The 18985-nt window shown below is 41.6% G+C and overlaps 1 protein-coding gene across 1 annotated transcript in view; it reads left to right on the top strand.

Annotated features, from left to right (window-relative positions):
• The first annotated feature begins 391 nt into the window (after positions 1-391).
• LOC115160183 (ceramide glucosyltransferase) overlaps positions 392-18985 on the top strand; it is a 44141-nt gene continuing 25547 nt past the window's right edge. The window contains exon 1 of the mRNA XM_029710565.1: positions 392-630. Coding sequence (XP_029566425.1) covers positions 533-630 — 98 coding nt within the window. The 5' untranslated portion in view covers positions 392-532. The remainder of the gene's footprint in view (positions 631-18985) is intronic.

Below are 18985 nucleotides of genomic sequence, written 5' to 3' on the forward strand. Positions count from 1 at the left end.
GGAGGTATTTTAGAGTCAGATGACAGTCGTAATATGATCTGTAGTAGTAGTAGTAGACGAGAGAGACGAGGTTCCTCTGGTCAAGAACTGGAGGTATTTTAGAGTCAGAAGACAGTCGTAATATGATCTGTAGTAGTAGTAGACGAAAGAGACGAGGTTCCTCTGGTCAAGAACTGGAGGTATTTTAGAGTCAGAAGACAGTCGTAATATGATCTGTAGTAGTAGTAGACGAAAGAGACGAGGTTCCTCTGGTCAAGAACTGGAGGTATTTTAGAGTCAGAAGACAGTCGTAATATGATCTGTAGTAGTAGTAGACGAAAGAGACGAGGTTCCTCTGGTCAAGAACTGGAGGTATTTTAGAGTCAGATGACAGTCGTAACGAGCGGAAGTGTCGTACCCCGCCCAGTTAGTACCTAATGCGACGTTTTGGAGCAGATCCTCCAGCTCGGTGTTCCGCTCACCGGTCTGCGTGGGTATTTACCCCGGTGGTGGAGCTACAACAACAACAACAACAACAAGGAAAGGCGCAACCATGGACCTTGTGGATCTTGCCATGCAAGGGCTCTCTGTCTTTGGATTCATTCTTTTTCTCGTACTGTGGTTTATGCATTTCATGTCCATCATCTATGTGTAAGTATTGCCTACCGATTGAGGGTAACTAACTAAGTTTTAATACTGTAGCCAATGTAACTAACTCACCTCCACGATGAGTTGATCAGTAACTAACGTTAGTGTGGGCAGACATGAGCTCCGAGTCACATCAAATGAAGTTTTTATTTTAATCAAAAAACGAACGATTTCAGCAGCCAAAAGAATAGCCTGTAATTACACACAACATTGTAATGCGTAATTGTGGCCTATTGTTTGTGTTATTAACTCCAGTCCGTCCTAACTAACGTTAGTCGCCGCTCAGCTCCACCGTAAATCGTTGTTTTTAGTCGGTATGTCGCTCAAGACAAGGTAGCAAGCTAACGGTAGCCAACTCAAAGTTGTCAAATAGTAGCAGCTTGCTATCTATCTAACTAACTAGTTATCTATGCCGATATACTGATAGTAAAACTCCTAACCTCGCCTATAACTAACTAGCCACCGTTAGCTACATGGCTAGCTAAACATAGATTAGCTTGCTAGCTAACGTTAGCTGACTAGCTACCTAGCTACGGTTGAGTGGGCAATGTAAAGTTGGTTAACTAAAACGTAACTAGTAACACTTGTTAGCTAACTATTTGTAAGATACTACCAAAGATACTGGTAACTAATGCTACTTGTTGTTTAAAGTGGTGTTTTTCAGCGCTTCCTTGTGGTTCTGATGCTACAGTAGCTACATGGTTACTTGACTTAGTGGCTTGGTATCTAGCTAGCTAGTTTGATAGCCCCAACAGCAGGTACTAGATCTCTAATGAAATCCGTTACCTCTTTGTCATTTTTTCATTACCGTGGGAGCGTGAGAAAGCACCGTTAACCGATTCAACTCTACGACATGGAGCCACCTTTTTTATGTCAGCCCCCGTTTCTGTCTCAGGCACAAACCTCTCTAAATCAGTTTTATCTACAGGAAAACAATGTGTTTTAGCTGCTCATCTGCACATTACATTACATTATGAAAACGACAGAGGTAACGGATACCCGTGTAAAATGAAATGCTAGTTACTAGTTTTGAGTCTAGATCAGATGTAGATCAGATGTAGATAGGCAGTGGCTGTTATTCAAATGTACATAGAAATAGCTGATTTTGTCAATTCTTTACTCAAAGCCTGGGATAGGAAAGTTGTCAAGTGTTGGGTGGTTTAGAGGTGCCCATGAAATGCCACTCTATTCCCTCCTATGTAGCGCTACATGTGCTCTGGTCAAAAGTAGTGCACTATATATAGGGAATAGGGTGCCATAGGGCTCTGGTCTAAAGTAGTGCACTGTATAGGGAATAGGGTGCCATAGGGCTCTGGTCTAAAGTAATGCACTGTATAGGGAATAGGGTGCCATTTGGAATGCACACAGGAGTCAGGACAAGAGAGAGATGGTATTTTTGGTATGGTACTATAGCTAATGGACTGGGAGGCAGACCATTGTAATGTATACATGTGTAGCTAATGGATTTGCTGCTTGCATCAAAACACAATGTTGAAGACCCCTGCCAACTAGTATCAACACTTATATTTAGTTTTGGATAAATGATTTGCTTTCTGTAAGTGTAAAAGGCCCAGTGCTGTCGGTGTGATTTTTATTTTATCAGTGTTATTCCTGCTTTTTTTTCAACCAGCAACTATCGAAGCCAGGACCTTCTAATCAGCAGGTTTGCATTGGGTTGGAGTTTCAGCATCATGCGGTTAATAGACCAATAACAAAGAGTTCCAAACCTCTCTGCCAATCCAAATCACTTTTATTTCCTGGGAGGGAACTTCATGTGTGGTGATGAATGGTACATATAAGAAACAACATAGAACACTAAAACATGGAGGCTACAGTATAAAGGATTAAAAGCATTCTATGCAATCCCAGGGTATATACACATGTATACCAATAAAGTAATAGAATACATATATATATATATATACAATATATATATATCTTTATGACCGCGAAACATAGAAACGTGCTATTTTTACATAAGCTTATGTTGGAGTGCTGCTGGAGATAATGAATATGAAGTTGACATTAAAAAAAATCCCTTTTAAGTGGTTTGCTTTGTATTAAAGTAAAGACTGCTTCAAAATGGTATACCCTACACTCTTGTAGGATGAAACATGCTATAAAAGTTGATTCATTTGAGCTCCGTTCAAGACTATCCTAGTGTAGCGTGGTTCGTTCTGCGTTGTGTACTTTTAATCAGGACACTGCCACAACTGGAATTATGATGGTTGAATCATGTTTATTGGTCCTGCACACGAAGAGACAACACACAATAGGTTAGCCCTCGGTGCAGTCACAGCTCTCGGGCACCTTGCTAGCTGAAGGTCCGGCAAAAGAGAACGATAACAGGGTCCGCAAGTACGGATAACCCGCGATGGACCAAACCAAAATATACAAACTTTTACAATTAGGTGTATTTACAATATAGATATCAAAAAATGTTTGTACACTGAAAAATAACATTAACTATGCTGCTGTAATTAAATAAAGAAAACACATTGAATTATTATTATTGTTATTAACTTATTAACATCCCCTCTTGCCCTGGCCTACTTGAACTGTCCTTGCGTGCAACTTGGTGCATAATCTAGGGGAACAACATCACTCTACTACATTCACCCCCACTGTTTTACACTAGATTATAGGCACAAAACACATTACCTCGAAGGTAACAAAGCAAAGAAAGAAAAAAAAAAAAAAATTCACACCCACAGAGCGACGGAGTAACCCAGTGTAGTCCCTTAAGTCTAGACCCACAAATGGTCGATCAGCTGGAAAGCTATGCCGCGAAGGATTAGGAAAAATAAGAGGTAGCTAATCCCTTATTCAACCGTATACAAAAAAATGCCAAATACATTTTATGCTGATGAACTACACACAAAGTTACATGAATTGTCAAAAATATTAGACCAACCCACCAATCACTCTAAGACCCAGTTAGGTTACCATATACACACAAAAAAATGAAAAGGTAGACAATATCCTACCGTCACTGAGAAACCAAGAACGGTTTCATTTCCTGTGTAAACATAGTTTGGATTAACCTATTCACTGGCTTAATAAATCTACCTAGTCTAGTCCGAACACCCTCACCCAAAAACCTAGCAGGAATGTCACGGACAGCACTAACCGTGCTCAGAGGTCTAACCTCAGGTTGGGGAATACTACAACTCGGCCTATCCGGAGCCAGCACACTTTCAGTTACAGACTCAACACTAGTAGCGTCAGACGACTGATCAGAATCCTGGTAGATTGCCACAGACCACACTGACAAAGCATCTTCAACCAAGTTAACATCTGTCACAGCACCATCCCCACTGAATGGAGTTTCGCCATCAGAACTCTTGTAGGCTTTGGGAATCTCTCTCTGGTCCACTTCTACTGAGCACACCTCACTCAAGGGGACGTCATATGGCCGTTCCACTTCACTTCCATCAACTGGGACTACACCATCTTCTTGGAATATCCTCCCAGAAGACTCAGGAAGGCTTGCTACCCAGTGGACAGTCCTTGCGTCACTCCCATCCATTTTGCTGGACGCTGCAGACATCTCAGAGAACACGTCACCACTCGATAGATATCCGTGACTCTCAGGTTCCTCCCATGAAGGCAAAGGCAGAAAGTTGACTGGCATAATCAGGTTCCTATGCACCGTCTTGATGCGCCCAGTGGTAGGGTGCTGTATACGATATGTGTTCAGTGAGCTGTTCTTCGCAACAACTATGTACACCGCACTGTCCCAGCGATCAGCCAGTTTCTTCTTGCCCCTCTCTCCCTTGTTAGCAAGTAGAACTCTGTCTCCCTTCTCTACCGAATGACCCTTCGACCGTCTGTTGTAGACCTCGGCTTGTCTCTTTTGTTGCTTACTTGCATGCTGCTGAGCCAATGTCATGGCTTCTCTCAGATCCTCACCCAAAGACTGGACATACTTATCCACATCGACCGTGTCCCCATCCAACAGCACACTTTCAAACATAACATCTACTGGCAGCCTAGGGGTGCGTCCAAACATCAAGAAGAAGGGCGGGAACCCAGTAGTCTCGTGAACAGTGCAGTTATAGGAGAATGTCAATGTGTTCAACATCTGAGGCCATTTAGCCTTGGACCTAGCTGGCAGAGCTCTAATCATCCCCCCCCAGCGTGCGATTTAGACGTTCTGCTTGACCGTTCCCCATGGGATGATACGGTGTGGTGTGGGACTTTCCAACACCAGATAACTGAAGTAATTCTGCAATAAGTGAACTTTCAAAGTTAGCACCCCTGTCAGAATGGATACAATCAGCGAACCCATAAACGCAGAAGAAATTATTCCAGAGAACACGAGCCACAGTCTTAGCAGACTGGTTTGGACACGGATACGCACATGCCAGCTTAGTAAAGTGATCAGTCACTACTAACACATCAATAGACTTGTTGTTTGAATCTTCTGCAGTCCAGAAATCAATACACACAAGTTCCAAAGGTGCCGTTGTCACAATGGAGACAAGTGGAGCTCTTGCTTCAGGCTCAGGTGCTTTACTCAACACGCATCTCTTACAGTGGGCCACGTATTCCTTGACATCCTTTTCCATAGAGTTCCAGTAAAACCGCTGTCTCGTAAGCCACAATGTGCGCTGCTGACCCTGATGACCAGCATCATCATGAACTCCCTTCAACACAAGGCCCCTCAAAGACACAGGTACAACATACTGGAATATTTTCTTCTTACTCACTGGGTGTTTTGAGACACGATACAGAATCCCTAACCGCGTGGTGAGTTTTCCCCACTGTCTTAGAGTATAAACTGTTTCATTAGCTTCAAGGACTCGCTCTCTCCTAGATGGGCGCCGGCCTCTATCTACAAAGAACATGACTCTGCTGATGACAGGATCCAGTGACTGGTTATCATACAGCTCCTTGTGTGTAAAGACAGGTAAAGGGCTCTGACCCATGGACATCAACTTCTCAAGGTGCTGCGCATGTGAAATGGCCCTCACCGTGGCACCATCATCCCATCGGCGGTGAGCATGGAGGACAGCAGACACCTCTTCACAGGAAACCAACCCACTGACATCGTCTCCAGCTCTACTTAACTCACTCCCAGGAGCCATAGACGTTCCACAGCCAGCCTCGGGCTGTTCACAGGAGAGGCGGAACATGTCTTGAACATCATCCACTCGAAGACCTCTGGCTTCCTCCAGCAGGACATCATATGGAATTCTTGTCAGTCGGTGCAGAACTGTGGAGCGGACAAATGGCTCTCTGCTCAAAGCATCAGCAACGACATTCTTGGGCCCTGGTATGTACTGGATATCAAAGTCAAAGGGTGCCAGCTTTGCAACCCATCTCTGCTCGCATGCATCAAGTCTCGGCTTTGTAAGAATATATTTGAGTGGATTGTTGTCGGTCCACACAGTAAACTTATGCCCTCGCAGCCAATGGCTGAATTTATCATGAATGGCCCATTTCATGGCTAGAAATTCCAGCCGGTGAGCAGGATACTTGGATTGTGCATGATTAAGAGATTTACTAGCAAAAGCTATTGGCCTGGCTATTGCCGTTCCATCTTGCACTTGGGATAGTACAGCTCCCAAACCACTAGTAGATGCATCCACAGAAAGTAAAAATGGCTGAGAAAAATCTGGATGAGCCAGCAGTGCCTGGTCAACTAGTGCTGATTTCAAAGCTTCAAAAGCGAGTTGACATTCGGCAGTCCAGTCTGCAGCAGTGAGCCTGCGAGAGGGACCAGGCCTCCTCCCACCCTTGCCTCTCCTAGGCTTCTTCTGACCTGTAGTTAGCTGAAACAATGGCCTAGCAACCATGGAACAATTCTCAATGTAGTGCTGATAGTATACTACCATACCAAGAAAAGAACGGATTTTGCTAGGAGACGGAGTGACACCATCAGCTTCCATCATCTCGCTCTCAGTCACGTTCAAAATAGTTTGAACTTTAGCAGGGTCAGTGGCTACACCCTCCTGAGAAATGATGTGACCCAAAAACTTAACAGACCTCCTCAAAAACTTGCACTTAGACGGAGACAGTTTAAGATTGTGCTCCTGCAACCGCTGAAAAACCATCTCAAGTCTCTGCAGACTCTCTTCCTCAGTCTTAGCAAAAACCATCAGATCATCCAAATAACAAAGGAGACTTAGAAAGTTTTGGTCACCAAAAATGGTCAGCATCATTCTCATAAATGTAGCCGGGCTGTTGCAGAGGCCCTGAGGCAACCGATTGTACTCGTGCAGGCCTAAAGGAGAGGAAAAGGCCGTGTATTTCCTGTCCTCTTCATGCAGTGGCACGTTATAATACCCTGACGTCAAGTCCATTGTGCTGAAGAAGGCATTACCTCCCAGCGCGGCCAGTACATCAGCCTGATGAGGCAGGGGATGAGCGTCCTTTACAGTGCGGGCATTTAACCACCTAAAGTCAGTACATAGGCGCAAGTCCCCATTCTTTTTCCATACCAGCACCAATGGTGAGGCATACTCACTGCTTGATTTTCTGACAATTTCCTTTTCCTCCATATCATCCAGTGTTTCCCTGAGTTTTTGGTAATGAGCTGGAGAAAGCCTACGATAAGGTAATCGAAATGGGCGGTCATCAGTCAGCCGTATGCGATGGCAGAACCCCTTTGCCTCACCACAATCTAGGCTATGTCTAGAGAACACTGTGTCAAACTTCCCAATTAAATTGACAAGTTTATCCTTCCAGAACTGTGAAACTGGACACTCCTCAACAGACAGGCCTTGAAGTCCAAGATTGCTCAGTGTACTGTTGCCATGAACTACACTGCCACCAACTGAACTCTTAGCTGTCAGACTGCCGTGTGAGCTGTCACATTGAACTTTAGCCACGTTCTGGTAAGCTGCTTGCTGCTTGACATCATCAAAATCCTCTAATGCAATGCAAGGATACACATCCGCCACTTTAGCATTACGTCTCAGGGTAACTGGTGATGTTGTTGGATTCACTATCTTCACAGGTAGCCATCCATCCCCCCACAGAGGCGTAACTACTCTCCCCACTAGTATGTGTCGATTCACACAACGAGACGTGCTGGGCTCGACAACAACAGTACTGCCCACAGAGAGTTTTGTCTTTGGGGGTAGGCGGCCCCACACCAGATGCTCACTCATGGGTTGGAGTGTTACTGCTCTCTTCAACTTAATGGTGCCTACTTTATCTGGGATAGAGTCTCCTCTCCATCTCTCCAGATTTGACAGGAGACGCAGGAAGTGGCTGTCATCGCACTGGCTAGAGGAACCTGGTGTACCCACCACCCGCCAGTAGCTGTCATTTGATTTGAACTGTCTAATCAAAGACTTCAACACATTAGTGCCCACAATGAGTTCATCAACCTGCCCATCTACAATAAGCACTGGGACTACATAGCTGAAACCATAAAGCTGAATTTTTAAATCACACATGCCCACTGGGCTAGTTTGCTTCCCACCACAACCCACCAGGATAATATCTGAAGGAGCTAGAAAGTTCCCCTCTACCACTCCTGCCTCCCTCAACCGAGGTACAATATCTGCGGTCAGAGTAGTAGCCATGGAGCCACTATCTAACATCCCCTTCACCTCAACTTTATCCTGTACTAGCACGGAGGTGTAAAACAAACTGTCATTCTGCGTAATTCTCATTGTGTTCTGAAAAATGACTGTGTTGTTCTTGGGTACTGACTCACAAATGTAAGAATAAACAGATTGGATATCATCATCAGTGGAGGAAAAATAAGACTGCCCCACATTGCCCTCCTCAGAATGGAGGCATTCTAGTTTTCCTGAGACCTGCCAGTCTGTCCACATCCAGGGTTCTGTCGCTGCCCAGCCTCGCTACAGTCAAAGCTAATGTGGCCCGGAGAGAAGCACTTGAAGCACAGCTGGTGCATCTGACAGTGAGCTTTGGTCCAGTGATTAGTGCTTCCACAGACGGCGCACTCACGCTGACGTTTGTGGAACTGTTTACGGGGCCCTCTGTTCACAGACTGAGTATTGCTGACCAGAGCCTTCTCTAACAAAGTCAAAACCTTCTCTAATGTCTCACCCTCAGATATAGATGGTGCCTGGTCTGGTTCACGGCCACATTGAGAAAGGATGACACCTTAGGTCTGTTCACAGGACCCACTCCCTCCTGCGGGGAGTCAAAGACGGCAGCCACCTGCTGTGAAAGTTGTGTTCTACATGCTTTACGTTCCCTTAACAGTTCATCCAACTGATCCTGTACCTCACTGGCTGTCCAGTCACGAATGGGTTTGCTCTTGAACACTTGGGCCAACTCTCTATCAGGACAGTTGCGTACAAACATGACTGCCAACTCTGAGCACTCATTGGGTAAGGTCCTGCCCTCACTCACAAGGTACTGTTTGGCTGCCTCTGCAGCTTTGTTAAGCCTAATCCAGAAATCTATTGGACCCTCATTAGCATATGGTTTGATTGAATAGAAATCAGCTAATGGCATACCTGAGCAGTCAGTATCCCCAAAGTGTTGCTTGAGAACACTGAACACCGCCTTAACATCTGTGACAACAGGGTTGTTACGCATCCAGACTTTGGTCACATCCCGTGCCCTCCCCATGAGCCTAGACATCACCTCCCCAACATTCTCAGACCCAGTGTAACCCCTCTTCTCTAAGTAGACTCCCATTAACTCCTCCCACTCCAGGACAGAGTACTTATCTGAGCCATCACCCCTAAAGAAAGGTGGAGGACTAACATCGGACTTCACAACCAGATTCAGCTTGGACGCATCAATAAAGGTTGACCCACACTGCTCAGGCAGGGGAACCTGCTGGGGTTGGTGAGGGGGACAGGCAGGAGAAAGACTTGAAACCCCAGACTGCAGTAAACTCGCTCTGATGGATTCACCTATCTCTGAACCAATCTGCTTAATAATGTCACTAAGCTGACTCGGAGGCGTCCCATTATCACTGAGGACTGTGGATGATGGTACATCAAAAGACAGAGGTGGGATACCCTGGTCAGGTGGAACAAACAGCCTACCCCTCCCAGCGCTTGCAAACTCAGGACTAGCAAACACTCTACTCCCAGGAGCTGACTGTACACTTGGTGTAAATGCAAGGACACCCCTCCCTCTACCCACACTAAAATCCCCAGCATAACTCAATCTATGGACTTGAGAATCTACCATGGCTCAACAGGGCACTAAAATACAAGGTAATTTACTGCAATCAAATACAAAAAAAAAATGCAATATACAAATTCATCAAAAACATACAAATAAGCACGAATACCTGTATCTAATGAATATGCTACATTCACATTCACTGTTTACAGTATATCTGAGCTTACAGCAAACCATCAACAAATGCGCATGCGCAGGTCGTGCGCCTCAGCCACATGCACAGCTCCCGGGGGTCGGCTCGAGCTGACCAGTCGGCAGGTCACGGCACCAGTTTGTAGCGTGGTTCGTTCTGCGTTGTGTACTTTTAATCAGGACACTGCCACAACTGGAATTATGATGGTTGAATCATGTTTATTGGTCCTGCACACGAAGAGACAACACACAATAGGTTAGCCCTCGGTGCAGTCACAGCTCTCGGGCACCTTGCTAGCTGAAGGTCCGGCAAAAGAGCGGGAACTGCATACATACATTCAGTGCCCATCAGCACACTATACAATACAGTTAAAATTATATACAACATATTCGGAACAAAATAAAAGACATACCTGCACACGAAGAGACAACACACAATAGGTTAGCCCTCGGTGCAGTCACAGCTCTCGGGCACCTGCGTGACCACATAGCAACTCACTCAAACACGTTCCCAAATACTCCCGAGTTACAATAGGTACCCTAATTAGCGAGCTGGTGAAAGTTAACATAAATCGTTATAATTGTTCACATTGTAACAAACCCTATAATTGAGTAACAGCACTTTATGTAACTTTACCACAGTTTTATATTGCCAAATTACGGCGCCAAGGACAACATACCTTGCTAGCTGAAGGTCCGGCAAAAGAGAACGATAACAGGGTCCGCAAGTACGGATAACCCGCGATGGACCAAACCAAAATATACAAACTTTTACAATTAGGTGTATTTACAATATAGATATCAAAAAATGTTTGTACACTGAAAAATAACATTAACTATGCTGCTGTAATTAAATAAAGAAAACACATTGAATTATTATTATTGTTATTAACTTATTAACATCCCCTCTTGCCCTGGCCTACTTGAACTGTCCTTGCGTGCAACTTGGTGCATAATCTAGGGGAACAACATCACTCTACTACACTAGCAACAGGACATTTAAAAACTGTAATATCTTATGTTTCACCGAGTCGTGGCTGAAAGACGACATGGATAATATACAGCTGGCTGGGTTTTCTGTCCGTCGGCAAGATAGAACATATGATTCCGGTAAGACAACAAGAGGTGGAGCTCTGTGTCTTTGTCAACAACATCTGGTGTGCGAAATCAAATATTAAGGAAGTCTCAAGGTTTTACTTGCCTGAGGTAGAGTATATCATAATAAGCTGTAGACCACACTATTTACCAAGAGTTCTCATCTATATTATTTTTTGTAGCCGTCTATTTACCACCACAGACCGATGCTGGCACTAACACCGCAGTCAACCAACTCTAGAAGGCCATAAGCAAACAAGAAAATGCTCATCCAGAGGGGGCACTCCTAGTGGCCGGGGACTTTAATGCAGGGAAACTGTTACATATGCAACCAGAGGGAAAAAAAACTCTAGACCATCTTTACTCCACACACAGAGACGCGGAACAAAGCTTTCCCTCGCCCTCCATTTGGCAACTCTGACCAGGTAGACAACAACACAACTGCCACGCTGATCCTCAACATGGGGGGGCCCCTCAGGGGTGTGCTCTTAGTCCCCTTCTGTACTTCCTGTTCACCCATGACTGCGTGGCCAAGCATGATTCCAACACCATTGTCGGCAAACTTAACAACACAACGGAGGTAGGCCTGATCACCGACAACTATGAGACAGCCTATAGGGAGGAGGTCAGAGACCTGACCGTGTGGTGCCAGGACAACAACCTCTCCCTTAATGTGATCAAGACAAACGAGATGATTGTGGACTACAGGAAAAGGAGGACCGAGCACGCCCCCATTCTCATCGACGTGGCTGTATTGGAGCAGGCTGACAGTTTCAATTCCTTGTTGTCCACATCACCAACAAACTAACATGGTCCAAACACACCAAGACAGTCATGAAGAGGGCACGACAATGTCTATTCTCCCTCAGGAGACTGAAAAGATTTGGCATGGGTCCCAAGATCCTCAAAAGGTTCTACAGATGCACCATTGAGAGCATCCTGACTGGTTGTGTCACTGCCTGGTATTGCAACTGATTGGCCTTGTACATCATGGGGCCAAGCTTCCTGCCATCCAGAACCTCTATATCAGGCGATGTTAGAGGGAGGCCCTAAAAATTGTCAGAGACTCCAACCACCCTAGTCATAGACTGTTCTCTCTGCTACCGCACGGCAAGCAGTGCCGGAGAGCCAAGTCTAGGTCCAAGAGGCTTCTAAACAGCTTCTACCCCCAAGCCATAAGACTCCTGAACATCTAATCAAATGGCTACCCAGACTAGTGGCATTGACCCCCCCCCCCCCCCCCCCCCCATTGCTGCTACTCGCTGTTTATTATCTATTACCTATCCATAGTCACTTTACCCCTACCTACATGTACGTATTACCTCGACTAACCTGTACCCCCACACATTGACTCGATTCCGGTACCCCCCCTGTATATATTCTCATTATTTTATTGTTGCTCTTTTGTCTTAACTTCACTGTTGGTTCAGGGCTTGTAAGTAAGCATTTCACAATAAGGTCTACACCTGTTGTATTCAGCATTTCACAATAAGGTCTACTACACCTGTTGTATTCAGCATTTCACAATAAGGTCTACTACACCTGTTGTATTCAGCATTTCACTGTAAGGTCTACTACACCTGTTGTATTCAGCATTTCACTGTAAGGTCTACTACACCTGTTGTATTCAGCATTTCACAATAAGGTCTACTACACCTGTTGTATTCAGCATTTCACAATAAGGTCTACTACACCTGTTGTATTCAGCATTTCACAATAAGGTCTACTACACCTGTTATATTCAGCATTTCACAATAAGGTCTACACCTGTTATATTAAGCATTTCACAATAAGGTCTACACCTGTTGTATTCAGCATTTCACTGTGAGGTCTACTACACCTGTTGTATTCAGCATTTCACTGTAAGGTCTACTACACCTGTTGTATTCAGCATTTCACTGTGAGGTCTACTACACCTGTTGTATTCAGCATTTCACTGTGAGGTCTACTACACCTGTTGTATTCAGCATTTCACTGTAAGGTCTACTACACCTGTTGTATTCGGCATTTCACTGTGAGGTCTACTACACCTGTTGTATTCAGCATTTCACTGTAAGGTCTACTACACCTGTTGTATTCAGCATTTCACTGTGAGGTCTACTACACCTGTTGTATTCGGCATTTCACTGTGAGGTCTACTACACCTGTTGTATTCAGCATTTCACTGTAAGGTCTACTACACCTGTTGTATTCGGCATTTCACTGTGAGGTCTACTACACCTGTTGTATTCGGCACGTGTGACAGAAGTTGATTTACATTTGATAATCCCATTTAGGAGAAAAAGGCTTTGAAAGCTGTTGCAGTGATTTACAGTCCTGCTCTACATTAATCATTGGGGAAACATATATTTAGAAAAGGAATACTTTCTATGTGAAAGTTATCTCACTAGGTTCCCCCATTTAAGTCAAACATTAGGCTAACAGTTCCCTATAATAAACACAACCTTCCTCATTGAACAGCTACACTGCTGCTCTTTTTTTACACCCAGATTTAGCATTGTTCATCTCCCCTTAAACCCACCTATCTCTAAGAATTCACGTGCTAAAGCAGTGAGGTAGTGCTTCAATTAAGAATATATATATATATATATAATATAATATAATATAAAGTAATATAAAGTAATATAAAGTAATATATATATTCTATATATATATATATTACCTCCAGTCCAAGCCCACAAGTAGGAAACACATGAAGGTAAAAACACTAACTGGACCTGTTACATTAAATTAGTGATGTGAACCTTTTAAACTTTAAAGATGCACTATGCAGAATTCATTCCGCCGTTACAAAAATGTGAATTGTTCGCCTATTTTCAGTTTGTGGCTTAACAAGCAAGTGGAGTGTAGAGAATCATTGTACCATCTAAACCGCTGTGAAATATATTTTCCATCACCAAAAATATTATATTATCAGCAGCTGGTGTACAAAACCGAAAGTAAACGATGCAAAAACAAAACTTAAGCAACATCTCGCTCATCAATATTCTATTCATTAATGATAGGACCTGCTTTACCAAAAGTTGTGAGACATTGCAAGCCAAGTCAAGAAATTGCGAGATATTGTATTGGAAGATACAGCTTTTGATTGTCGATAGATAGGCCTTGGTCACGGTTCTGACTGTATTGTGTCCCTCCCATCTCTTTCCGTCTCTCGCTAGGTCGCTATGAAGGATGCCAGAGTTTGTGTTGCTCGGAAGTATGGCAACTAATCGGTCTCCTCCGTTTCAAAAATACTGACTCGTAGGAGTCGATTCCTTTGCGGTATCGAATGTTGACACTCAGAAACGGGAGTTGTCGTGCAAGGGGGTCGAGGAATACATTATTTTGGAGTCGACTCCAGCACTATGTCATTGTCGTTAACAGTTAGAAAAATGGAATAGAAAGTAGGAATCGGCGATATATCGATATAATTCTAATATCTGTTTTAGCGCAATGTTCCAAATGCCTTTTATAAACTGGGTGGTTCGAGCCCTGAATGCTGATTGGCTGACAGCCGTGGAATATCAGACCGTTTACCACGGGGTATGACAAAACATTTTATTTTTACTGCTCTAATTACGTTGGTAACCAGTTTATAACAGCAATAAGGCACCTCGGGGGTTTGTGGTATATGGCCAATATACCACGGCTAAGGTCTGTATCCAGGCACTCCGCGCTGCGTCGTGCTTGAACATCCCTTAGCCGTGGTACCTTGACCTTTCTAATGATACCCTATTTTTGTCTCAACTCCCAACATGTTGAACAGAGAAGACCCTACTAAAACGAGAAGATCAATGAACATGATCGAGGAAAATGTGTGCTCAGTTTTCTTATTTAAAAAAAAAAAGATTAACAGAGAATTTAAATCAAAACGAGTAAGAAAAGGGTATCGCAATCTGAGAAAGGAACTAAAATATTAGCTGGATAAAACATGGGAGAAATACATAAACATGGCGGCCATTGCGGTACCACGTAGTGCTAGCAAAAATTTTGCCACAAACTCTTATGTGCTAGTTGTCAAGTCTGTGTTTCTTTTTATACATGTTCAGTGAGCATAAAAATACACATTTGTATAAGGAATTAGCAACTCGTTCTGAGAAATAAGCATCTTCTATCCAGGTAGGCCACTTGATTTCAACATCTAAACAAAGTGGACAGGCTTGTTGTTAAAACGGTTGGTGACGGACAGGAAGGTGTGTATACATAACAGTTAAACTGTTCTACCTTGTTAGCAAGAAAATACATCCAAGTTTGCTGGACTTTAAATATCAACATTAGCTGGCTACTCACTAGCAGTTGTGTTTGAGACCTGTTCATTTTCTATAATGCCTGTTACCAGTAGTTGGTCTATAATTACATTTACATTACATTTACATTTAAGTCATTTAGCAGACGCTCTTATCCAGAGCGACTTACATGATCTATAATGTTACCAGTAGTTGGTCTATAATGATCTATAATGTTACCAGTAGTTGGTCTATATTGTTACCAGTAGTTGGTCTGTAATGATCTATAATGTTACCAGTAGTTGGTCTGTAATGATCTATAATGTTACCAGTAGTTGGTCTATAATGATCTATAATGTTACCAGTAGTTGGTCTATAATGATCTATAATGTTACCAGTAGTTGGTCTATAATGATCTATAATGTTACCAGTAGTTGGTCTATAATGATCTATAATGTTACCGGTAGTTGGTCTATAATGATCTATAATGTTACCAGTAGTTGGTCTATAATGATGTTACCAGTAGTTGGTCTATAATGTTACCAGTAGTTGGTCTGTAATGATCTATATTGTTACCAGTAGTTGGTCTATAATGTTACCAGTAGTTGGTCTATAATGGTCTATAATGTTACCAGTAGATGGTCTATATTGTTACCAGTAGTTGGTCTGTAATGATCTATATTGTTACCAGTAGATGGTCTATAATGTTACCAGTAGATGGTCTATATTGTTACCAGTAGTTGGTCTGTAATGATCTATATTGTTACCAGTAGTTGGTCTGTAATATTACCAGTAGTTGGTCTATAATATTACCAGTAGTTGGTCTATAATGGTCTATATTGTTACCAGTAGTTGGTCTATAATGATCTATATTGTTACCAGTAGTTGGTCTATAATGGTCTATATTGTTACCAGTAGTTGGTCTATAATGATCTATATTGTTACCAGTAGTTGGTCTATATTGTTACCAGTAGTTGGTCTATAATGATCTATATTGTTACCAGTAGTTGGTCTATAATGATCTATATTGTTACCAGTAGTTGGTCTATATTGTTAACAGTAGTTGGTCTATAATGGTCTATATTGTTACCAGTAGTTGGTCTATAATGATCTATATTGTTACCAGTAGTTGGTCTATAATGATCTATATTGTTACCAGTAGTTGGTCTATAATGATCTATATTGTTACCAGTAGTTGGTCTATAATGATCTATACTGTTACCAGTAGTTGGTCTATAATGAGCTATATTGTTACCAGTAGTTGGTCTATAATGAGCTATATTGTTACCAGTAGTTGGTCTATATTGTTACCAGTAGTTGGTCTATATTGTTACCAGTAGTTGGTCTATAATGATCTATATTGTTACCAGTAGTTGGTCTATAATGGTCTATATTGTTACCAGTAGTTGGTCTATAATGGTCTATATTGTTACCAGTAGTTGGTCTATATTGTTACCAGTAGTTGGTCTATAATGGTCTATATTGTTACCAGTAGTTGGTCTATATTGTTGCCAGTAGTTGGTCTATAATGGTCTATATTGTTACCAGTAGTTGGTCTATATTGTTACCAGTAGTTGGTCTATAGTGATCTATATTGTTACCAGTAGTTGGTCTATAATGTTACCAGTAGTTGGTCTATATTGTTACCAGTAGTTGGTCTATAATGATCTATATTGTTACCAGTAGTTGGTCTATAATGAGCTATATTGTTACCAGTAGTTGGTCTATAATGATCTATATTGTTACCAGTAGTTGGTCTATAATGATCTATATTGTTACCAGTAGTTGGTCTATATTGTTACCAGTAGTTGGTCTATAATGATCTATATTGTTTCCAGTAGTTGGTCTATAATGATCTATATTGTTACCAGTAGTTGGTCTATAATGATCTATATTGTTACCAGTAGTTGGTCTATAATGATCTATATTGTTACCAGTAGTTGGTCTATAATGATCTATATTGTTACCAGTAGTTGGTCTATAATGATCTATATTGTTACCAGTAGTTGGTCTATAATGATCTATATTGTTACCAGTAGTTGGTCTATAATGATCTGTATTGTTACCAGTAGTTGGTCTATAATGATCTGTATTGTTACCAGTAGTTGGTCTATAATGATCTATATTGTTACCAGTAGTTGGTCTATATTGTTACCAGTAGTTGGTCTATAATGTTACCAGTAGTTGGTCTATAATGTTACCAGTAGTTGGTCTATAATGATCTATATTGTTACCAGTAGTTGGTCTATGTTGTTACCAGTAGTTGGTCTATAATGATCTATATTGTTACCAGTAGTTGGTCTATAATGTTACCAGTAGTTGGTCTATAATGATCTATATTGTTACCAGTAGTTGGTCTATGTTGTTACCAGTAGTTGGTCTATAATGATCTATATTGTTACCAGTAGTTGGTCTATAATGATCTATAATGTTACCAGTAGTTGGTCTATAATGATCTATAATGTTACCAGAAGTTGGTCTATATAATGATCTATATTGTTACCAGTAGTTGGTCTATAATGGTCTATATTGTTACCAGTAGTTGGTCTATAATGATCTATATTGTTACCAGTAGTTGGTCTATAATGATCTATAGTGTTACCAGTAGTTGGTCTATAATGATCTATATTGTTACCAGTAGTTGGTCTATAATGATCTGTATTGTTACCAGTAGTTGGTCTATAATGATCTGTATTGTTACCAGTAGTTGGTCTATAATGGTCTGTATTGTTACCAGTAGTTGGTCTATAATGATCTATATTGTTACCAGTAGTTGGTCTATATTGTTACCAGTAGTTGGTCTATAATGTTACCAGTAGTTGGTCTATAATGTTACCAGTAGTTGGTCTATAATGTTACCAGTAGTTGGTCTATAATGATCTATATTGTTACCAGTAGTTGGTCTATGTTGTTACCAGTAGTTGGTCTATAATGATCTATAATGTTACCAGTAGTTGGTCTATAATGTTACCAGTAGTTGGTCTATAATGATCTATATTGTTACCAGTAGTTGGTCTATGTTGTTACCAGTAGTTGGTCTATAATGATCTATATTGTTACCAGTAGTTGGTCTATAATGATCTATAATGTTACCAGTAGTTGGTCTATAATGATCTATAATGTTACCAGAAGTTGGTCTATATAATGATCTATATTGTTACCAGTAGTTGGTCTATAATGGTCTATATTGTTACCATTAGTTGGTCTATAATGATCTATATTGTTACCAGTAGTTGGTCTATAATGATCTATAGTGTTACCAGTAGTTGGTCTATATTGTTACCAGTAGTTGGTCTATAATGATATTGTTACCAGTAGTTGGTCTATAATGATATATATTGTTACCAGTAGTTGGTCTATATTGTTACCAGTAGTTGGTCTATAATGTTACCAGTAGTTGGTCTATAATGTTACCAGTAGTTGGTCTATAATGATCTATATTGTTACCAGTAGTTGGTCTATAATGATCTATATTGTTACCAGTAGTTGGTCTATAATGTTACCAGTAGTTGGTCTATAATGATCTATATTGTTACCAGTAGTTGGTCTATGTTGTTACCAGTAGTTGGTCTATAATGATCTATATTGTTACCAGTAGTTGGTCTATAATGATCTATAATGTTACCAGTAGTTGGTCTATAATGATCTATAATGTTACCAGAAGTTGGTCTATATAATGATCTATATTGTTACCAGTAGTTGGTCTATAATGGTCTATATTGTTACCAGTAGTTGGTCTATAATGATCTATATTGTTACCAGTAGTTGGTCTATAATGATCTATAGTGTTACCA

This window comes from Salmo trutta, chromosome 23 (genome assembly GCF_901001165.1).
Source record: "Salmo trutta chromosome 23, fSalTru1.1, whole genome shotgun sequence".
NCBI lineage: Eukaryota > Metazoa > Chordata > Actinopteri > Salmoniformes > Salmonidae > Salmo > Salmo trutta.